Source organism: Melanerpes formicivorus, unplaced genomic scaffold (assembly GCF_026170545.1).
Source record: "Melanerpes formicivorus ecotype bairdi unplaced genomic scaffold, bMelFor1.0.p_v2 SCAF_38, whole genome shotgun sequence".
Taxonomy (NCBI): Eukaryota; Metazoa; Chordata; class Aves; order Piciformes; family Picidae; genus Melanerpes; species Melanerpes formicivorus.
Window position 1 is genome coordinate 5,505,968 of NW_027142390.1, and position 22,542 is coordinate 5,528,509.

At 48.2% G+C, this 22,542-nt stretch overlaps 2 protein-coding genes across 3 annotated transcripts in view; both read left to right on the forward strand.

Annotated features, from left to right (window-relative positions):
- FANCD2 (FA complementation group D2) overlaps positions 1-16,084 on the forward strand; it is a 52,301-nt gene extending 36,217 nt beyond the window's left edge. For both annotated transcript variants that reach the window (XM_068157979.1, XM_068157980.1), the window contains exons 28-44: positions 194-303; positions 881-1,027; positions 2,120-2,236; positions 2,677-2,805; positions 3,007-3,125; positions 4,959-5,072; positions 5,603-5,730; positions 6,510-6,609; positions 7,728-7,850; positions 8,630-8,723; positions 9,238-9,309; positions 9,822-9,860; positions 10,799-10,873; positions 12,137-12,211; positions 14,918-15,064; positions 15,766-15,840; positions 15,970-16,084. In XM_068157979.1, coding sequence (XP_068014080.1) covers positions 194-303; positions 881-1,027; positions 2,120-2,236; positions 2,677-2,805; positions 3,007-3,125; positions 4,959-5,072; positions 5,603-5,730; positions 6,510-6,609; positions 7,728-7,850; positions 8,630-8,723; positions 9,238-9,309; positions 9,822-9,860; positions 10,799-10,873; positions 12,137-12,211; positions 14,918-15,064; positions 15,766-15,840; positions 15,970-16,050 — 1,745 coding nt within the window. In that variant the 3' untranslated portion in view covers positions 16,051-16,084. The remainder of the gene's footprint in view (positions 1-193; positions 304-880; positions 1,028-2,119; positions 2,237-2,676; positions 2,806-3,006; positions 3,126-4,958; positions 5,073-5,602; positions 5,731-6,509; positions 6,610-7,727; positions 7,851-8,629; positions 8,724-9,237; positions 9,310-9,821; positions 9,861-10,798; positions 10,874-12,136; positions 12,212-14,917; positions 15,065-15,765; positions 15,841-15,969) is intronic.
- A 54-nt stretch (positions 16,085-16,138) lies between these two features.
- On the forward strand, positions 16,139-17,241 carry BRK1 (BRICK1 subunit of SCAR/WAVE actin nucleating complex). Its single transcript, XM_068157983.1, has 3 exons — positions 16,139-16,291; positions 16,376-16,458; positions 16,538-17,241. The coding sequence occupies exons 1-3, from the start codon at positions 16,174-16,176 to the stop codon at positions 16,562-16,564; spliced, it is 228 nt and encodes a 75-aa protein (XP_068014084.1). The 5' UTR covers positions 16,139-16,173; the 3' UTR covers positions 16,565-17,241.
- The last annotated feature ends 5,301 nt before the right edge of the window (positions 17,242-22,542 follow it).

The window sequence follows — 22,542 nt, forward strand, 5'->3', positions numbered from 1 at the left end:
TGGGGATTTCCCTAAACATTCCCTTCTCTAGGTTGCTTATGAAGTTGGCTAAAACAGATTGACATGCAACTAGTCCCTGCTTTTTAATTTCTTATGCCTGATAAAAGTGTAACCTGTGCTGTTTCCCTGGCTGCAAGTGCTCTCTAGTGTTGAGAAGTATAGCCTTCATTTCTGAATTGCTCTTCTCTTTAAGGAAGGAAAAAAAAGGCTGATGGCAGCAAAGCTGACTCAACAGATCGTTCTCAAGCAGATGACAGTTCTGAAGGAAACCAGCCTGATACTGAGCTCTCTGAGCTGGAGAAGGTAGATCTACTCTATGAGTTTCAGCCAGACAAATATGCTTCTATTTTCCTGCTGTTGTAGAGACATGATAACTGAGTCAGATATGACAACAAAGTCACTGAAGTTACAGGGAATAAGCAAAGCCTCAAATAGTTAGGGAATAGTTTTCATATTGAACTAAAGTGCTGGTCCCAGACCAGTCCTTAGATGCCATGCCCTGCCCAGGACTACATATTGCAGAAGTCTTGTTGTAAAGCCACATGACACACACATTGGCTCCCACAATGGGGCTGTGTGGAGTGAATCTCTAGGAACATACAGACTGTCAGCCAGAGGCAGCAGAGCATCCCATAGTTTACCACCCTAGTGTTTATCAAAGATTTGCTTTCATCTCTCATGGTGCTTATGGGTTCTCCTGGTGCAAATCCAGAATGGGTTCCACAGTGGCCACTGATTCACGAAAAAGAGGTAACAAAGATTAATCCATCCTGCACAAAATGCACAAATCTGTGTGGGGAAAAAAACCCACACCCTTTATTTGAGCTAGAAAGTCTTAGTCTTGCAGATTGCAACATTAATTCTGCCCTTTACTTTTCAGAGTGCTGCTGAGAGAGAAGCAGGAAATCCTCTGACACAGCTGCAGAGCTATCGCCCGTACTTCCGAGAGCTAGAACTCGAGGTGTTCACTGTACTCCACTGTGGGCTGCTGACAAAGTCTATCTTGGACACAGAGATGCATACAGAGGTGAACAGAACAGTGCAAAACCATACTGACAAGGCTTTGTGTAGCTGCCTCTCTCAGGGTCCTCAGTCCTTTCTGTTCCATTAAAACAGAGAGATTGGTGTTGTGTTGGTGTAGGACTACAAGTAAGGTAGCAGGAGAGAATTTGCCCCCAAAGAAGCCAAAGTGTTTCCTGGCACTGAAAAAAGAGGACTTTCCTCAAAACAGCAGACATGTTGTGTAGCAACATTAAACCCAAAGTAACATAAATGTTGCACCAAAGGAAAAAAGATCTAGCATAACATGTGCAGGCCTCGTTCAAAGAAAGGGGCTCTAGCATTGCACTCTGGGTGTGGAAAGCAGAAGTGCTGAATTTTGTTACCCTCTTTGTAGGCTAAGCCCATCTGGAGTCTAATTTTGTTAGGCCATGGTAAGATTCATAAAATGTGAAAAGGCTGTGGAAGGCTGAAGTACAGCCTGGCCTGCTCCAAGGACAGCAGTCTCTGTGCATGCTGGTCACAGGCCAATTGCAAGACTGTTTGACAAGACTCTTGGGCCATGTGGTGTTGTTTCAAATGACTTCTTGACTGTTGGCTGGTGCATTGTGACTGGGCTTAAACCTCTCTTTATCTGTGGGAGCTTATTTCTCAGCAGCAGTTACTGACATTGTCTCAGCTATGTTCAGAGCGCCAGGCTCTGAGTAACTTTGAGTATCCAGAGCCAATGTTCCATACCAATAATGGAGGAGACATAAAACACTATCAACTACCAAACAGCTCCCTGGCTAAGGTTAACTAAACCAGGAGTCATAACTGGAAATAGAATAGAATAAACCAGGTTGGAAGAGACCTTCAAGATCATCGCGTCCAACCTATCATCCAACACCACCTAATCAACTAACCCATGCAACCAAGCACCCTGTCAAGTCTCCTCCTGAACACCTCCAGTGATGGTGACTCCACCACCTCCCCAGGCAGCCCATTCCAATGGGCAATCACTCTCTCTGTGTAAAACTTCCTCCTGACCTCCAGCCTGAACTTCCGCTGGCGTAGTGAAGGGTGAGCTTGAGCTTTGAGGCACTACAGTGATGTGGCACTGATGTTCTTGTAATTGCAGGCTCGTGAAGTTGTGCAGCTGGGGCCTGCTGAACTTTGCTTTCTTCTGGATGACCTCTGCTGGAAGTTGGCACATGCACTGACCCCGGGCTCCACAAGGAGAGTGCCCTTTCCAAAGGCAAGTACAGCAGCAGCCAAGGGTCTAGGCCTGGGCTGAGACACAGCAGGTCAGTGGCCTCCAGGCCTTTTCCCAGCAAAGTGTTTCTCACAATTTCTGCCTAGATTAATTTGCATGTGTGGAGACTGCCTTCTTATGGTGCTTGAGTAAAATGTTGGAGTCTATGATCTTAAATGTCTTTTCTAACTTAAATAATTCTATGATTCCATGAAAGGGCTACATGTAACATCAATTTTATTCTTTTCATCAAATGTTATCCTCTTGTCTGAGTTGGTGCTGGTGGTTCAGTAGAAGCCAGCTTTCCTACTCTGGCCTTTCCTGGCAGAGTATGACACCAGGAATTGCACTACTCGGAAGCAGTCTAAAAGGTAGCACTTGATGTGAAGCTATTCTCAGGTTAAGGCTCTTGGAGTGACTTCAATCTTTTTTGTTTGCTGCAGGAAAGAGGCTACAAGGATGTTGGCTTTTCCCACCTGTGTCAGAGAACCCCCAAGGAAGTTGTTGTTTGCGCAGTCAACTTGCTAAAGCCACTGTGTAATCACATGGAGAACATGCACAACTACTTCCAGGTAAATGGGCAACAATTTTGACTCAAAAAGCTGCCAAGCTTTGTTACTTCTAAAAGCATTTTTGGTTTTGTTTGTGGGGGGAAAAGACAGTGGCTTTGTTTCTTCAGGTTTTGTAAACATGGAATTCACAGAGCTGGATTCTTATGCCATTATCTTTCCTTGGAAATAGCATTCAATGAATGAATTTGTTCTACATTAAAGGCAGTTGCAGCACAAAGTCAGGGTGTGGAAGACAACCCAGGAGTGAACATCCAGGAACGCCAGCTGATGTCCTCTTGTTACCAGCAGCTGTTACTAACTTTTCGCTCCCTGTTTGCTTGGTGAGTTCAAACAAAAGAATGCTCAGCCACCCAAATGAGCATAGTCTGCTGTTGCTTCCTCCTCCTCTTCCTTTTCTTCAAAGTGCTAGTACCCAGCAAATGGCCTGGCAGCCATGCAGAGAAACACACTGTAGTGGCTGGAGACTTCAGCACTTCATACTTATATCGAACTTCATTGCCTGATCCTGAGCTAAATAAACTGTAGGTGATGAGCAGTGAAAGCACAATGAGTGACTGAACTGGCTAGAATTCTTTGTAGTTGTGGATCAAGACCAGCATAAGTGGCATACTGGCACATCTAGTTGTGCAGCTCTCATTCTGCCTAGGGATCTTGGAATTTCTTTACACAGAAAGTCTCCTCATCCTTTGTGAAACTGTCACTGCCTAAATCCTGAGCAATGAAAGACTTTCTTTTGCCAGTGGGAAGGGATGAATGTGTACTTCATTCACAAAAAGCCTGTGCTGCTGATGCACTTGAACTGGATTCATAAATGCCAAACTCCACAATGCTTGTGCAGCCTGGATTTCACCTCTGCATCTACTCATGTAATCCAGGATAGCACTATAGAAGTTGTTCTCTGAACCCTACTTTAGGTCTATGTACAGAAACTGTTTTACCTTTGTACTTAAAAATACCCAACAGTAATAACTGAGTAAAAAATATGAGGTCTGAGGTCTGCTTCTCCTGTTGGCCATTACTGGAGCCTAAGGGACTCTGATCCACTCCTGCTGCCAGACTGGTCATGTTCTTATCAGTCAGTATGAATGCTGGTTGTTCCTGAGTGTACCCACTTGGTAAAGCAGAGAACCTGACCCATTTTGTAACCAGAGGCAGCTCACAACCTGTTCTGCTGTTTAGTTTGGGTAGAGAGTAACATGATTCTGTAAATCAGGCAACCATATATTTGGGCTAGCTGTCCAGCCACTAAAGTCCAGCAGCCATATTACAACTCCTTTTACATCAAGCCCTCTTACATTACTGATTGTTAATTGACTTGTCTGTTAAAGGTGCATTTGAGCATTACCAGGTGTTCAGTCTATGTATTTAGAAAGTGGGTTCACTTGAGCCTTTCCAGAACTCATATCCTGAGAGTGATTTCATGGACACTGGTAGTTGAAAGAGGTGACCATAGTATCATCAAAGTATCATAGTATCAGTCAGGGTTGGAAGGGACCACAAGGATCATCTAGTTCCAACCCCCCTGCCATGGGCAGGGACACCCCACACTAGATCAGGCTGCCCAGAGCCTCAGCCAGCCTGGTCTTAAACACCTCCAGGGACGGGGCCTCAACCACCTCCCTGGACAGCCCATTCCAGTGCTTCACCACTCTCATGTTGAAGAACCTCCTCCTCACATCCAGCCTGAGTCTCCCCACCTCCAGCTTCATTTCATTGCCCCTAGTCCTATCACTACCTGGTATCCTGAGAAGTCCCTCCCCAGCCACTATCACTGCACTTGCACAGCAACTGTCATTAGACACCCTCTTTTGTTCAGGTCTGCATAGCATTGGTTTAGAATATCAGGATCTCCACCTGAGTGAAATGTCCAGTCCCCTTGTAGCCAGGTCTTCAGTCTAACTGAAAAGTTAGCCTTGTGCTGCCTGCACAAGGTTTTATGTTCCCTGGAAAAGATAAAATGTATATGAACTAAACTTGCTGTCAAAATCAGGGGTTTTGTGTCCCCTTATAACTTTCATATTGAAGGGTTGTTCTTGCATATCCATCTTCTTTTCTTCTTGTTGCAAAAATGTGCCTAGATGTGCTCTTGCATCTGATATTGCTCTTCCTTCTAGTCTGTTGTTTTATTTATTTTTTCATTCCTCCCCTCTCAGGAATGGTTTTTCTCAGCATGAAAACAATGACTTGCTAAGGTCAGCTCTCCAGGTGCTTGCAGACAGGCTAAAGCCAGGAGAGACAGAGTTTCTTCCTCTTGAGGAGCTGATAAGGTAAAATCATTATTTCCCCAAGCTCTGAAAGGGATGAATTTCAAGCAGTTTCCCCTAGTTTATGTGGGCATTATGGGTAAGTGGGTGTTTGCAAGCTCTCAGAGAGACCATCCTATATCCAGGGAGCTTTGTGTTTGATTGAATGGCAATGCAGTCAAATCTAACGCAAAGGTCCTACTGGACTACCAAATATGCATTGGTCTATGGATCTGATTTGTTTGGATGCTGTCTGAGACTAGGAGATTAGTAGGCAGCATTCAAAGAAGAAATTAATTTGTTCTGGTAGGAACACTAGACAAAACCAATATATAAGTATCTTAGAATGACTGGGGCTTGAGAGTTTCTTGGTGACTGAATTCTTATCTGCTAGTGGCTGACCACCCCTTCTTCAGAAGGGGTGGTCTGCCAGAGACTAAATACTGGGCTAGTGAGACCTTGGATCTGAGCTGGTCTAATACTTCCTTCTTATTTATGTCTTTCTAAGAGATTACCCAATTTACAGTGTTTTCCCCTTTTCCTGTCATCCCCAGTGAAAGTTTTCAGTACCTGCTGAATTTCCAGCAGAGCGTTCCCAGTTTCCACTGTGCATTCATCCTCGCTCAGCTCCTGATTGCCATTGCTGAGAAACCAATGACTGGCGGGAAGAAAGAGAAAATGGGTAAGGTGTGAAGAACCTCTAATCTCAGGCTGGATTTAATGTCATTTGTTCTTGGAATTCTGTTTGTAGAAATGGATATCCCAAGGGTGGCATATTGCCCTAGTTAAAAACAGATAGCTGGCACACTCTGGAACCTATCTGAAGGGGGCCTACAGGAAGGCTGGGGAGGGACTTCTCAGGATCTCAGGTAGTGATAGGACTAGGGGGAATGGAATGAAGCTGGAGGTGGGGAGATTCAGGCTGGAGGTGAGGAGGAAGTTCTTCCCCATGAGAGTGGTGAAACCCTGGAATGGGTTGTCCAGGGAGGTGGTCGAGGCCCCGTCCCTGGAGGTGTTTAAGCCCAGGCTGGAAGAGGCTCTGGGCAGCCTGATCTAGTGTGGGGTGTCCCTGCCCATGGCAGGGGGGTTGGAACTAGATGATCCTTGTGGTCCCTTCCAACCCTGACTGATACTATGATACTATGATATTATCAAACAAACAATGCTTAGCATAAATTTGTCAGGGAGAAATGGCCAGAGATGGATCACAGTTCTGATGTGAACAGATATTCCAGACCAGGAATGTACTGGATGTGCACATATTTTATCATCATGATAGATGTCCCTGTGGCCTTTCTGCTTTTTAGGGGAAGTGTATTCTGACTTGGGAGAGTTCAGGCAAACTGAGGGGGTAGCAATATTGTGGACCTTCAAAAGGCCATTTGGAGTCACTGCCTTTATATGGCAGAAGGAAATTGTCTTGGGTTGTTCCTTCAGTAAGTTATCCTTTATCTTTTACAGCTGTGCTAGCAAAGCAGTTCCTCTGCCGGTCATGGGTGAAGCCCAGTGGAGAGCAAGAGAAGGGCAGCCAGTTCAACAGTGCGCTGCATGCACTGCTCTGGTGAGGCTCAAAACATTGTCTCCAGCCTGGACACTCCTCATGACAGGAGTGGCATTTGTTTTCTTCCAGCCCTCAGGCACTTTGCCCAGTTACCCTGATCACTCCCATAACTGAGAGTAGCCTCACAATGACATCAGTCATCTCCCTCAGTACTCAGGGCCTTGGGACTTATGTATGTCCAGTTTGCTTAGCTATTCCCTAACCTGATCCTCTTCCACAGTCCTCCTTTCTCTCTACTTGCTCTCCTCTGGGGCATGGGATTCCTTGAGGCCAGTTTTGCTGGTAAAGACAGAGGTGATGAAGGCCTTCAGTCCTTCAACATGCACCTCAGCCTTCTCCATGTCCTTTATCAGCAAGCCCTTGCCCCATTCAGCAGTGGATCCACATTTTCCCTAGTCTTCCACTTGCTAGAGAAGCCCTTATTGCCCTGCCACAGTTGGCAGATTCAACTTCAGGAGGGCTTTGGCTTGGAGCTTGGAGGAGTTTACTGGACCCTTCTTCCCTCTAGGCCCCCTTTCACATGGCAAGAAGATCCACAGAGATGCCAAACTCTGCACTCCTTAAGTCCAGGGTTATGATCTTCTGTTTGTCCTGCTCCCTCTTTTCAGGATCCTGAACTCCATCATCTTATGGTCACTGCAGCCAAGGCTGCCTTTGACCCTCCTATCCCCATGAAGCCCTCCCTTTTTTTAAAGTCCAGCAGAGTATTTCTCAGCAACTGCTCTGTTCCTGATCCAGGTAGCCTGTAGCAGACACCTACTACAGTGCCACCTATATTGGTTGGCTCCTTCATCCTTACCCTTGGTTGATCCTCCTCAGGTGGACCTCCAGGCATTCCAGCTGTTCTCTCACAGAAAGGGCAATTCCTCTTCTCCTCACCCTGTCTTTCCTAAATACAAGAATGGAAAAAATATTAAATCCAGGGTTGTTTCAGCTCATGGCTGCTGTGACAGTTGAAAGTACTGCTTCAGATTTCCTACCTGTGATTGATTGTCTTTGGCATAAGAATATCCGTGACAATTTTGAGCCTCGTGTTGCAGTTATGGCAGCGTTCAAGGACTTGCTGTGTGTTATCCTGCATAATATTTACTGATTAACCAAGCTGCTTTTGGATCTAGTGTCTACCTGGAGCACACAGATAACATCTTGAAAGCTATAGAAGAAATTTCCAGTGTTGGTGTTGCTGAACTGATCAATTCTGCTAAGGATGGTTGTTCTTCTACTTATCCTACCCTAAGCAGGTAATTATCTCAACAGAGACTTGGGATTTCATGAGATGCACAACTGCCATTTCTGGTTTTTAATATTTCACTTCTTATTTTGTGCTCTATTATGGTTTCATGCCAGTACTGCTGGGGGCTACTTGGGCATTTATCAACGTTGTTTGGGCAGTATGCAATAGGGTAGCGCACGGTGAGCTTTATGTTATGGTTTGCAACCTTGTGTGGTAACAACTCTGTGGAGTTTATTGCTTGTTAGCCAGTCAGAGTATGAACTGCTGCCTCTTGTCAGGTCTGTTGCCTCTTCCTGTGCTACTTGGCGGATTGAAGCACTCTAAAGTCAGCCTCAGAGGCCTGAGGTGGCTGTAGGCAATGCTGGGTTGGTATGCAGTGTGCAGAAACACACTAGGGATGTTTCTGCTCCTACCACAGGAATTTGGAAGCTTGGTTTATGCAAGGATGGCCAAAATTGCTGCACTTTGGAACTACCAAAATGATCTTATGCTTACTACCACAAACCTTTCACTGGGTACCCCCAGAGCTACAAAGAAATGTGTGGGTGGTGTCTGTCTGTGGTCCATACTGGGGAAGTGGTAGTGACTTTCCAGGATTCTCTGTCTGTCTGGGCAATGATGCTGGACTAGATGTGCTTATGAGTCCAAGGGTCAGTCTGCTGTGATTTCCTACTGAGAAGAGTGCCCAGCTGGGTAACCTTCAAATTTTTCACACTGAACATCCAGATAGACTTCTTACCCCCAGAACAGAGCTGGCTTTCAATTTTGATCTCACTTTCTCCACAGGCAGACATTCCCAGTCTTCTTCAGAGTAATGATGGCTCAGCTAGAGAGTTCGGTGAGAAGCATCCCAGCTGGGAAACCATCAGACTCAAGTGAGGTAGGAAAATAAATGCACTGGACTCTGAGGGAAAAAAGACTAAAGCTAAACTGTGCAGTACAATGATTAGAAAAACTGCAAAGAAATCTGCTTCCAAACTTTGTCTAGGAAATGCAGTCATCAGCCAGACCTTACAGGGTAACCTGCAGGTAGCATCCCTTTCTTGTCTGGTTTGTACCATGTCAAAAGTCCAGCAAATCTGGCAGAAGCTGTAATCAGGAAACAGGTGATAGTCAGCAAAATACTAAGCTGTGCAGGTGTTCTGCACACTTGTGTGGGAGCACAGAATTATTTTGCAACCAAGAGCTGCTATGAGAACAAGAAGTGTCTTAGCTCTTAGCACGTTAAGTCACGTAGGCACTGATGAGGCTGGAATTGCTATTACGTGGTTCTGTCTGTGGTGCCTATCTGCAACAGCAACAACACTCTGGGTACAAAAAATGCTGAGAGAGCGTCCAGAAAGGTGAGAGAGAATTTAATGTCTTGGGTTGTTTGTCCCCTTGCATCCTGTTAGGTGCAACTGGAGAAGCTGCTGCGGTGGAACATTGCTGTGCGGAATTTCCATATCCTCATTAACTTGGTCAAGGTGAGGCTCTCGTTGTTGTTCTGGCTTTACCTTCAGATTCCCAGGACAGCCCAGTGTCCCCAGGGTCATAAGCACAGGGGAAAACCAGGAGGTAAGGCTGACTAGTGGAACAACCTGGAGGTAGTAAATAAAGCTGATTATCATCTGTGTGCAGGGGTTTCCATTTAGCCTTCACTTCGATGCTACTTAATTCTTACAGCCTGCACATCTTACTAACACAGTTCTCACACAGATAAGGCTCCACAAGGACAGGATGATGTAAGGAAGTCCAAAACACCCCAATTCTGTAGTACAGTGGTTTGTGTCTGATAGTTGCCATTACCAGCTGTTGAGGAGGCAGATGTGGTGCTCCCTGTTGAAACTGGAGAATGGATGTTGCCTTAGAGCAGGTTTCACACTGATAAAGGATATGTAATGAAGGGTTCTCTGTAATAGGCTGTTTCCTTTAGAACTGTGGACTGATCTGGCTCTCTTTTGTTTTTTTTTTCCTCTTTCACCATGTGCCCAAGCAGGTATTTGACAGCAGGCTTGTCCTCAGCATCTGCCTGAAGGTAAGCAAAAATTCAAAGTAACTGGTGTCAAGATGAAGGTGCAAGTCTCTTTTCATTGGTGCCCAGTGACAGGATGAGGAACTATGGGTACAAGCTAGAACACAGGAGGTTCCACCTCAACATGAGGAGACACTTCTTCACAGTGAGGGTGACAGAGCACTGGAACAGGCTGCCCAGAGAGGTTGTGGAGTCTCCTTCTCTGGAGACTTACAAAACCTGCCTGGATGTATTCCTGTGTGACCTGCCCTAGGTGATCCTTCTTTGGAAGGGAGGTTGGACTTGATGATCTCTGGAGGTCCCTTCCAACCCCTAACATTCTGTGATTCTGTGAAATGAAGGCAGCAGTTTAAGTACCAATTTCCTTTAATCATTGCTTCCAGTGGAGTGGTTGCTGAATTCTGTGGTAGAAGCAGATGCTGTTTCTTATAGTTTGTCTTCCACTAATCCTCACAGCATGGCTCAACCACACAAACTTACTGCAGTTAGCATTATTGACTTTAGACCCTTTCTCCTGTCTCCTTTTTCTGTCACACTCCAAATGAGAGCCTTTACAGCAGACAGGTCTCCCTTGGAGCCCAGAAAGATCACAAGTTCCTCTGAAGTTCTCCCTTTCCTAGCTAGGACTCATACATGGGTATAATGATTCAAACACTTTGTGTTTAGTTGAGCTTTATTCCCTGTTTTCTAGTGAATAAAGCAAGGGATGTGTACAATGGTGGGACCTTGTCCTTCTAGTCTCTCTTTGAAGTGATTAAAGTGAGACCCTTTATGATCCTGTATATTCCAGAACAGCCTCCACAGGAATACAGGCTTTTGCTAAGTGGGAATAGTCTTTGGGGTAGCTTGAAAGAATGTATCATAATCTTACCTGAGTGCATGATGGTTCTTTGCAAAGGAATTTAAATTTGCCTTCTGATCTATTTATTGTTCCTTTGTAGTACGGCCGGCTCTTTGTAGAAGCGTTCCTGAAGCTTGCCATGCCTCTCCTGGACTACAGCTTTAAAAAGCACAGGGTAAGCCTCCTGGAGACAGAACTATCTGGAACCATGTTGGAAAGCATGGCTGATGCTTGCTCTTGTCACATTGGCATAATCATAGTATCATAGTATCAGTCAGGGTTGGAAGGGACCACAAGGATCATCTAGTTCCAATCCCCCTGCCATGGGCAGGGACACCCCACACTAGATCAGCCTGGCCAGAGCCTCATCCAGCCTGGTCTTAAACACCTCCAGGGATGGGGCCTCAACCACCTTCCTGGACAACCCACTCCAGGGCTTCACCATTCTCATGGTGAAGAACTTCCTCCTCACCTCCAGCCTGAATCTCCCCACCTCCAGCTTCATTCCATTCCCCCTAGTCCTATCACTACCTGACATCCTGAGAAGTCCCTCCCCAGCCTTCCTGTAGGCCCCCTTCAGATACTGGAAGGCCACAATTAGGTCACCTCGGAGCCCTCTCCTCTCCAGACTGAACAGCCCCAACTCCCTCAGTCTGTCCTCATAGAAGAGGTGCTCCAGCCCTCTGATCATCCTCGTGGCTTCACGACAAACACATTTAACATCTCCAGCTGTGCTCAGCCCTGTGTACCTGCCCATCCAGTACTCTCAGCAAACAGGTCACTTGTTTCCCAACTTGCCCATCATTTTGCTGATTGGATGACTTCACTCTTGGCAAAGGAAGCCATTTCAACCTCCATCTCCTTCAAAAATTGTTACCACAAAAGTGTCACTCACATGAGTGCTCACATGAGCAGTCAGGTTGGTGGGGGCTTGCTGTCTGGATGGACATTGGTGCCTTTGCATTAGTTCTTGGAGCTTTGAGCAGGACAACATGCATGAGTGCACCACATGACAAGCAGGAACAGTTCTTTTATTCCCCCTGCTTTGTTGCAACCAATCCAGCTTTGCCAGCAAGACTCATTCTTTGGCTTAGCCTTCACAACTGTTTTATGTTTTTCCCCTGCTTCCCCTCTTTCAGAAGGTTGCACTCATGGCAAGATGTGACAAAGTCATCTTGATTTTAACACTCTGATTCAAAATCAGTTTCAGTTCCAAGTGTTTGGCCTTACAACATATGGTCATACTCTCATTACCAATTACTCGACTTAGACGCACAGTAGAAGTCTCCTGGGGCTTCACCCTGTTCATCTGATGTGTCATGCATATGTATCCCATAACCCTTTGAAAGGATTGCTAGGGCTAATACTCTTTCATTATTCTTGTTTCCCCTTATGGAAAAATCCTTTGAGAATGATTTGCTGGTCCACTTTATTGCAGGATGATGTGCAGAGTTTGCTGAAAACCTTGCAGCTGAGTACCAGGCAACTTCATCACATGTGTGGCCACTCCAAGGTAAGATAAGTTCTGATTGCAGCTCAAACTCCTGTCCTAAGAATTACTTACTTTGCTCCCCCTGCTTTTCCAGTGCATAGGCAGGTTCTACTTGCAGGCTTCCAGCAGTGTTGGTACAAGCAAAAAGCTCTGAGAGGAGGAGAAATAACCTTAGTTAATGGTCCAAAAGTTGAAGGAATTGATCTGGAAGTGTCTGACTGGGATGTCAGATCAGGTTAGCATACTTTTTTGTTTTTAGGACAGAGGTTTCTGACATCTTTTGTTGTTGGCATCTGTAAGAGGATGTTCTGAGGCTAAGACCTTAGAGACCTTGCATAAAGTACAGATGGCTGATGTGGGAGAAACGCTTGGGTAAAGATGCTTGCAAGTCAGAAGAATCAGCAACAGGAGGTAGACGAGGAGAAAAACTTACCCAAAGTCCTCTTGAGGCGCCTTTCTTGGCACGTTACATCAATACAAGAAAAGAGGGCAAAGGGAGTGGAGGAAGGTGATAACAGTCTGCCAATCTTGCTGTAGGAGACTTGGGGCAGGTAGGAAGGAGAGGATTAGAAGGCAACTAGAAAGAAGTTCATGTGTGCTACTCGGACTCCTAAGAGGTTCAAGAAATCATGTCTAACAAGGGGTCTTTGCCAAAGGAGTTAAAGAGAGAAAGCCAGCTATTAGCATGGCTCCCTAAACTAGATTTGCTACTGATTTAGTCCAGAGCTGGTATCAGCAGCGTAAGTGTCTAGCTGGAGATCGGAACAGCCATTGTAGCTACTGGCACACGGGAGAGTTGGAAGTTGGCACAAACCCTGGAGATGCTAAAATGTTCTTCCAGTGTTTGGGAGTGAAATCCTTACGCCTGCTTTCAAGTGACAATCCAGCTTGTAAGCAGGATAACATGATTGCAGCTTGTCTTTGCTTTTGACTAACATTTTCAAGAACCATACCCCACAGCTCCTGTGAGCATGTAACTGCAGTTAGTGTTTTACTGTGAGCATATAACTGCACCTGTGTTTTACTACCATGCTTGCATCTGCTGCAACCTGATTAGGCCTCTGTGCCAATTATTTGGTTTTCAAGAATGAGAGGACAGCAGCTGAATCTAGGCAAATAAGTATATGCAATGAAAGCCTTGTGCCTGCTTGAAGAGCAGCTGACACCAACATTTGTTGAACCTGTGCAGTATTACCTGAGATTTGCTGCTCTCCCTCACTATGGGTGTCTCTAAAGAGCAGCACACAGTAGACAGCAGCAATCAGCTTGACCTCTAATTTCCTAAGTACTTGTCATTTACTCTAAGCCTCTCTTCTGGTTGCATATCTAATGCTAGACATAAGGACAATTTCTGGAGACAGGCTTTTTGCAAATGCCATGGAACTTTGGGTCTCCAAACTGCCTGCAGATAGTTGGGTGGGTTCCGAGCCCTGGCAGCACTGCAGTGGCCAAGTGTGTCATTAGCCATGTTCTCCCTGGTTTGGTTCTGATTAGTGCTGATGATTGCTAGGTTCTACCTAGGGACCTAGAGAACAGATTGCTGTTGGTACTCAGTTACCCACTCCTGTTGGCAGAGCATGAAGCAAAGTGACATCCCTCTTCCCAGGCATGCTGAACTCTTCCAAGAAGTGCAGCTGGTCTGATTTCAGAGAATAGCTAATGACAACATCTGAAAGCAAGAAGGTTACAAAATACTCTCACAAGAGAGGAAAATACTTCTGCACAAAGTAATTGTTTATGGCTCCTGGGAGGTTTTCTGGTTTAGCAGTTGTCTCCATTCTGTACTGCAGATCCAATGCTAGCAGGAGGAGATGCTCACCTAGAGCTAAATCTCACAAAATACTTGACATACCTGCCCTTCCTCAGCTGGTTTTTGGTCACTCCACCTGTTGCCTTCTGTCCTAGTTCTCCAAAGACAGTGCTGCTTTTGTCTTGACAAGCTGGCTTTGGAGTTTATAGTGGACACACATTCCGTGTAACTAGTGTAAAGGAATTGCATCAGACATGGAGCAAGAAAAGTTGTCATTGCTGTGGCTTATTCAACCCTTTCTCATTCTTCTTTGTGCTTGGGGATTCAGGAATCTCTTGCATGAAGCTCCCTGCAGCACTAGTTTGCAGCTTGTGGCTCACAGCAGGTAGCTATCTCCCAGCCTAGGTTGGCAGTTCTGCCAGAAATAACCTGGTGACTTCAAAGAGTCACAGAGAGGTTTGGGTTGGAAGGGACCCTAAAGATCATCTAGTTTCAACCCCCCTGCCGTGGGCAGGGACACTTTCCAAGACTTCCAGGCTTATCCAAACACACCAGCAGTGATGCAGCTTCCAGACATTTGTATGCAAGCAAGCTGTCACTGCCATGAGCAAGATGGCAGCTGTGTGAGATGTGTGCATGAAGAGCTATGCTTTGTTCCTGGAGAACAGAGCAGGTGGCACCAATCTGTTTCTGAGATGATGGAGCAAATAAAAAGCATATTCATTAGAAAATAATTTCCTATGGGTCAGCAGAATTCATCTGACTTGTGTAGAGGGAGTAGTAGTCTGTCTCTAAGGTTCATGAGAAAAGCTGAGGCTCCTGTGGTTACGGAGAGTGGATGTGGCTGTTGGGAATGTTGCAAAGGATCTTTTGGTGCCCTAGACAAAATGCTTGTCTGTGTATTCAGTGGCTTTTTAAATAGCCAGCATGGTCAGGAGGGAATCAACCCTAGCCATGCTGTTCTGTTTCATGTTTAGATTCGCCAAGACATTGGACTGACCAACTACGTGCCTTTGCTGAAGAAGTCACTGGAACAGTTTGTGTACCGAGTGAAGGCAATGCTGGCGTTCAACCACTGCCAGGAGGCCTTCTGGGTGGGCATCCTTAAAAACCGAGACCTTCAGGTGAGAATCACGGTCCTGCCTGCGGCAATTAGAACCTGGGGAAGGACAATGCTGACCTTGCCCGGACGATTCTTGTGTGCGGGTAGAGCTGAAAGGCCAACTTCAGTGTGCCCTATGTTGTGCCAATAGAGTCATGTCTAGTGGAGCAGAAAGGAAGATTTTATTTCAAGATTAATGGCACCTGTGAGGGCTATCATTCTTAAGTGGCCAGCTGTTATTGTTTGTAATGAATGAGTCCGAGGGAGCCCTTCCTCTGTTCAGTGGTAAGGATCATATAGAATAGAATAGAATAAACCAGGTTGGAAGAGACCTTCAAGATCATCATGTCCAACCTATCATCCAACACCACCTAATCAACTAACCCATGCAACCAAGCACCCTGTCAAGTCTCCTCCTGAACACCTCCAGTGATGGCAACTCCACCACCTCCCTGGGCAGCCCATTGCAATGGGCAATCACTCTAGCAAAGGTTGCCTGAACACCTCTCCACATACTTTCTTGTGTGGCTTTTAACAGAAGCCTGTCCTGGCCATTTTCTTCCCTGTGCATCCTTCACTGCAGAAGCAGGGCAGTCAAAGCCTGCTTTTTACTCAAAAGCTTTCTTTTTACGACGGCAACGAGATGCTGCTTTCTCCTGTTCTGCCCTGGCAGGCTTTGGCTGCTTTGCATGCCTCAGTCCAGGTCTTTTGCTTTCCACTTAGGGAGAAGAAATTTTGTCTCAAGCCTCTGAAGCGAAGGACTCCGATGAGGATGGCTCCGCGGAAAGCCCTGCTGAGGTACCTCTGCACAACGGACACTGCCGCGGCTCGGAGCCGTTCTTGTGGGGCAGGGGCAGGGGCAGGGGCGGCGGGTGGGGCGGGGACAGGACCCGGGGCAGCTTCAATTGATGGCGGCATTCCCTGCAGGAGGAGGAAGCCAGCGGGAGCATTACGGACGGCAGCGACGAGGACGACGCGGCGAGGTCCGGCCCCGCTCGCTCTCCCTGAAGCGGCGGTGGGCGGGGCCTGTGGCGGCGGCGGGCGGGGGCGGCGGCGGCGCGGCAGCGGCGCGCGGGGGCGCGTGGGAGGGTGCGGGGCGCGCGCAGGCGCGGCGGGGCGGCGGCGGCGGCCATGTCGGTGCAGGAGGACCCGGTGCAGCGGGAGATCCATCAGGACTGGGCCAACCGCGAGTACATCGAGGTGATCACCAGCTCCATCAAAAAGATCGCGGACTTCCTCAACTCGTTCGGTGAGGGCGCTGGGGCGGCCGGGGGCGGGGGGTGGCGGCGGGCTGGGCGGGCGCCCGCGGTCTCTCACTGCCGCCTCCCCGCAGACATGTCGTGCCGGTCCCGGCTGGCCACCCTCAACGAGAAGCTGACGGCGCTGGAGCGCAGGATCGAGTACATCGAGGCCCGGGTGAGCAGCGGGGCGGCGGCGGGGGAGGGAGCCGAGGCCCGAGGCCGGCCCCAGCTGAAGCGTTTCCTTTTCCCGGCAGGTCACCAAGGGCGAGACGCTGACGTAGGCCCGGGGCTGCCCCGGGCCCCTTCCTCGCCGGAGCGCCGCCGCCCCCGCCCCGCTCGGGGCCTGCCGCCGCCGCCACCGCCGCCTCTGCTTGTGTTGCCAATAAACCGCTGTGCTCCCGCCCCGCCTGCTCTCTGCCTGCCTGCCTGGGCCGGGCCGCGGGCCGCTCAGCTCCCTGCCGCCGGCGTGGATGTCCAGAGCCCGCCCCACGGGGCCGGGCCTGTGTTCCGCCCCGCACACGGGGGCTGCGATGGGAGGGGACGTGCTCCGCGGGCCGCAGGCCGGGCTGCTGTCAGCTCCAGCACTCACCTGACCTGACTTTGAGGTGCTTTGTGCTCCTGGGGTCGGAGCTGAGCATCTGGTGATCCCGAGGGTTTGGAGGGTGGCTCAGCCTGCACCTGTGCATGCTGTCAAGGCTAGGTGGGGGCAGCAGGCTCGCCTGGATGGTGTTTGTGCCACAGGAGAGTGTCTTTGCTGGCACCTAGGACAAGGTGCTTGTCCTCCTCGCTAGGGAGGCAGGTGGCAAAAAGAAGGAAACTTCTCTTCCCTTCCCACTGTTCCTCTGTATCTCAGATTTTCAGCAGGCATCTAAAGCTGCAGACACACTGTTCATATTTAATGTTGAGCCCATGGAGTCTGTGTCAGTAAAGATCTTTATGCTTCCCAGCAGGCTTTAAATGTCTTGGTATATCATTCTCCAACTGCATTATGGCAATGTGGTGTCTGCAGTCTTTACTGGACAGCTTAGTGTTATTCATGGCTTTTTAGACAGGCAGGTGTGACATCAGCTGGCTGCTCCTCAACACAGGTCCTTACTCAAGCTCACAGCTTTGTTTTACATAGGAAGAGAACATAATTTGGTTTTTGTTGTTTGAGTGCCTCTCCAGCCTTTGCCTTAGCTCACCTAGGCAATTATGCTTTAGTGTCAGCTTGGGCTGCACATCTGGGAGGTTTGTCTGCTTCTGGTGGAAACAAGTGGTTCAGAGCAGCCCTGCAGAACCTGAACAGCTATGAATCATTGCACTTCTGCTCAGGGTCAGTGTCATACAAGATTGATAGGTAGAGAGAAAGCACCTGCCTCTTTTCTCAGAGGCAGTTACTCTGTGGCCCACCTACTTCCTTCTTCTTGATGTGCTAGAGTAAAGTCCTGAGACCTCTGTCCTTGGAGAAAATTCAGTACTTGCCTGGACTTGGCCCTGAACAGCTTCACCTGACTTTGAGGTTAGCTGTGCTCTGAATGAGCATGTGTTGGGTGAGCTGGAGACCACCACAAGTCCTTGCCCAAATTGTCCTAATCTTCACTCAAAGACTTGAGTGGGAGAGAAGAGGGTGCCATAGAGATCCCTGGAACATGGGTGGTGCTGGGCTGACCACTTGAGATCCATTGCCCGTTCCTGTTCCCAGCCAACTGTGTGCTGTGTTCCCTGGACTCTTTCCTGGTCTCCCAGCAGGCTGTTGTCATGGTTCTTGCTTTTTCCTCTGACCCCAGGGCTTCTTACAGGAGTGTTGCCATGCAGATAGTATGGCCAAAGCAGTTTTGGTGTAGTGTCTTCTGGAAGGTACTGCTCCTCCCAGGACACTTGCAGAGGCCGAGCACTGCAGGATCAGCCTTCAGCAGGGATGCCAATCAGCTCGTGGCTGTATGTATTTCCCACTCAAGGAGTCTCAGTAGTTCCCCCAGGCTCTCCTTTGGGTACTGCTTACTGCAGACCATCTCTGGGAGGTGGAGAAGCCTGGTCCCAGGCTTGAACTGCTTCTTTCAGCAGGTGCTGTGGTGTGCAGCCATGTAGTAGATGGAGCTTTGATTTGTTTGTTTTGAAGACTGGGGGGATTCTGCTTGGCTTTTTCCCTGGTACTGTGTTTTATTTTCAGAATACAATGCCCTAGGAGCCTGCATGAAGCTTCTCTGGACTGGATTTTGTGTACTCTGAATCAGGAGACTGATGTATGTGCACTGTTAGTGGTGCTGTTCTCTCCACTGCAAGTTTAAGGTAGCAGGAGATGATAGTGTGCTCCGTGTCTTACAGCACACTTTCCACTTCTCTGGGGAGAGCTGGGTTCTTTGGCACCCTTGCAGCTCTGGCTGTTGGTAGTTGAGACCTTTCAGTGGTCTGAGACCTTTTCCCAGCATCTGACCTGAAGAGCAGACTGTTGTGAAGCCTCTTGGGAAGAGGTCAGAATGGAGTAGTTTCATCAGAGCCTGAGCCACATCTGTAGCTCGAGAAAGGTTTGCAGTCTCCAGTAGTGACAGTGTGCTTTGGGTGCTGGCTGCCTGCTGGATGGTCTGGTCTCAGGCAGACTTCATGTGAGTTAACAGTTCCAAGGTTAGGGAATGAGTGTTAGCACTGCATCTTGGGCAGGAGACAAGGCAACACTGTGTTGGCATTAGCAGAAGAGAGAGGCAGAGTTTAAATTCAAGCTTGGCATACCCCATGAAAGTCCCAGTGTTTGATCCAAAGCACATACTTGAAGGTGAAGGGGTTGGATCAGGTTGCTCAAATAACTACAGCTTCTAGTAAATAACCTTTGGGCTCTCCATGGAACCTACTGCTAGCAGAGCCTTGATTCTAGGAGAAAGCTTTTAAAGTCAAGTGTACCTCCCTCTGCTCTGCTCTGTGCTGCAGGTGATTGAACCTGAGAAAGATTCTGTGACCTGAGGCAGTCACACGAGAACGTTAGATCATAGCTGAGTTGTTGAGGGAGAGCTGGGCTTTCCTTTAAAGATCCCAGAAGCTGATGCCACCTAGCATCCTGGTGCCGAGGTACTCACAGCAGTGGAAGTCACCTTGTGTAGTAAGATTGGCCCTGCCTGTGCCTGCTGATCACTCCAGGCCAGTGTCAGGGACAAGTCACAGGGGTGTGGAAGGTCTGAGTCACTGAGATTTTTGTGTCCCGTTTCCAGCAGTATTCTTCTGGCCTCTGCAAAGCACAAGGGCCTGGGGCTTGGTCCTAGTACACTTGAGAGCTTTTGGGTGTACACACTGTCAGCTTTCCTTGCCCCTCATCATCCCTCTCTTTCCTTTGCAGTCTGACAGAATCTTCTGCATTTTCACTTTAGGGCACAGACACACAAAGCCAGGAGCTGACAGCTCTCTTTTGGGGGCAGGATTCTTGTTGGGTACATCCTGAAGCAAAAGGTTGTGAGTAAGATCTTGGGGAAACAATGGATAGCCCAAACTGAGAGTCCTGCTGAATAGAGTTGGCTGTGTGGCAGGGAGCATAAGCTGGAGCAGGGTATGGCCCCTCAAGCTTCCTGTGCTTCCTGCTTCCATGAGGCACTCCCAGCCCTAGGCAAGACCAGAAGAATGGAGGTGGGAAGGGACCCTGTGGAACTGAGAGGATGAAGAGAGGTGATTTTGATCCCCTGTTTTTGCAGGTTGGAAAGCTTGTCAGGTTGGTGGGTGGGAGAGTGCCCTCAGACCTCATGCTGATCCTCTGTGCTTGCAGCAGGATTTGTGGGCCTAGCCAGACCAGCAGCTGGGTGCAGTTCACTGCTCCCCATTGCTCTAGTCCCTTTCTCAGGTTCTCAGTGCTCCAAGCTGTCCCTTTGCTCCTCCACAGCCATTTGGGAGCAGGGCAAATGCTTCTGTATTTAGCAACAAAGAAACTGCACTGATGATGTGACTGTAGATGTGACGACACACACAATCTTCACATTTACCAGTAGGAATGTGACAACTGCAGGTGAAGCTGAACAGAAACTGGCCTGTTTCTGGTTAGGATTTGGAAAGTGTTCTCCCCACACAGTTCTCTTCAGTAGCTCTGTGTTTAGTGGTAGCTGCAGGAACCAAGCTGGAAGAGCCCAGCTCTCCTCTGCCCAGCCCACCCTAGTACCACCCAGCCTTTAGCTAGGAGAAACTCTTGAGGTGTGGATCACTGTGTGTCTCTGTGGGAATCAGGATTGCACCTTGGCTGTCTTTGAGTGCTGTGTATGCCTTTGAACAGCAGTTAACTAACAGACTGTTAGGCAAAACAGATTAAACAGTCTATGAATCTGCTTTGCTACAACAGTTACTCTTTTCCTGTCACACACAAATCTTGCCCCATCTCTTGAGCCAGAATCCCAACCAAACCCCAGGCTCAAAACCAAAGGCTTTGTTTTAGAGACTGGTCAGGGAAAGAAAGAGCTCAGAGGGAAAAGTGCCAGACCCAGGTCCACATTCCCTCCTTTCCAAACCACACTGGGTTTGCATTTCAGACAAATGCTTTGAGTATAAAAGAGGCATACATTCCAGTCTAGTAACAATGCCTCAGTTGCCTGGGGTTTGTGACACTGGAGGTGCTGTGACATTCAGGTTAGTGGTTCCACCTTTGCACCTCCAGCCTGTAAGAGACACTTGCCATTTAAGCTGCTGTGTTGCCATGCAGAACCTTGGCACGTTTCAAATAGAAGTCTGAGCTATGAAGTGACGTTTTTGCTTTGCAGGGAGTAGTCTGAACTGGCCTTCACTTCTGTTCCATTCTCACCGTGCAGAGCTCCTCATTTTATCACAGCAGCCACAGACCCTGCTGTGCCCCAGGAGGCAGGCTGTGGACCCCAGTCCTGTGGAGCTGAATGTCAGCAGAGCCAAGTAAAACTGACAAAACGCCCTGTGGAGAGGTATGGAGGGCAGGATGGGAGCAAGGCTGCCAAGTACGGGCCTCCTGCACCCTATCCCCGTGGCTGGGGATGAGGCCACACGATGGCAGCCTTTCTGCACACAAATGCTTCAGCATGCACTGAAGGACCCTCTGGGAGTTCATCAGTGTGAGGGACTGATGGCTTTTTTCTCTAGCTTCTGGTCTCACAAGAGAGTGGCTGTTGAAATGCTGATCACTTGGTGCTGGGGAGGAATTCCTTCTGGAAGGTTGCAGAAAATTGTAGCCTTTGCCTTTGCCCAGCTGGGGTCTGTATTTGCAGGAGCAGCTACAGCAACCTTCTGAGAGGCACAGAGTATTAAGGACTGTGTCTGTGTGCCTGTGGCACACCCAAGCAATCCAGGCTATGCTGTAACACACCTGCTGGTGGCTCAGGAGCTGCTCCACAACAGTTACAGCCCTACTGTAGCAAGGTCTGATGCTTTGTGTCAAGGTCTGTACAGACTCAGCTTGTCAGCAAATGTGCAAGGATAGCTGCTTAATGCCTCCATAATACCCAGACCAAAAAGCCCAAACCTAACCTGTGAGACTCAAGAATGTGCAAGGCAGCCTGCTATTAGCAGTAGTATCCCTGGAGAGAAGGGGAAACAACATTTCTCTCGAGTCTGTCAGGAGGGTCTGCAACAGCCTCTAATGCCATTGTGTGCATCTTCAGCCTCTCTTGCCGCTGGCCCAGTAATCATTAGGAACCAGAGACTTGTTAATGCAAGTAATGAAACATAGCAATAGCACCTCCCTCTGCTCTCCACAACACCTCCTCTTCCAAAGTTTCTAATGGATTTGAAGAAAGTGTAATTTTGACCAGAAGTTGAAAGAAGCAATAACAGCAAGCAGGAGGAGGGGTGAGCAGAGTGCCCTGCTTGGTACCTGGTGGGGGTTAGGAGACAAGCTAAGAGATCTGCACAGGACAAGGAAAATCCTGTGTATATTTTAAAATAATCATCAAATTTGGACTAATTCTTAATTTAACAGGCTTGAGCAAAAATGTTACTGTGTTTGAAATATTCATGTGATGAATTAGTTTTGGAGAATAATTCCAAAGGAGGGAAAGTCTGCAGAAGGTGCCAGGTACAGCCTGAGCCGTTCCCCTCTGATTCTGCAGAAACCTCCATGGCTCGAGCTCAGACCTCCTCTCAGCTTGCTCACTGGGGTGTTACTAGTCCAGTGGTAGCCTGGATAGTTCTGGGAGTGGGTTGTACTTGCCACTTGTTGCTTTTCTTCCCTCTCTCACAAGCGTTTGGAGTTCAGGACAGCAAGCCACCTGCACTAGCTGTAGCCTGCGGAATGCAGCTGAGACGAAGCCTCTCTCCCCCTCAGCGAGTCTGCTTCTCAGCCTCTGCT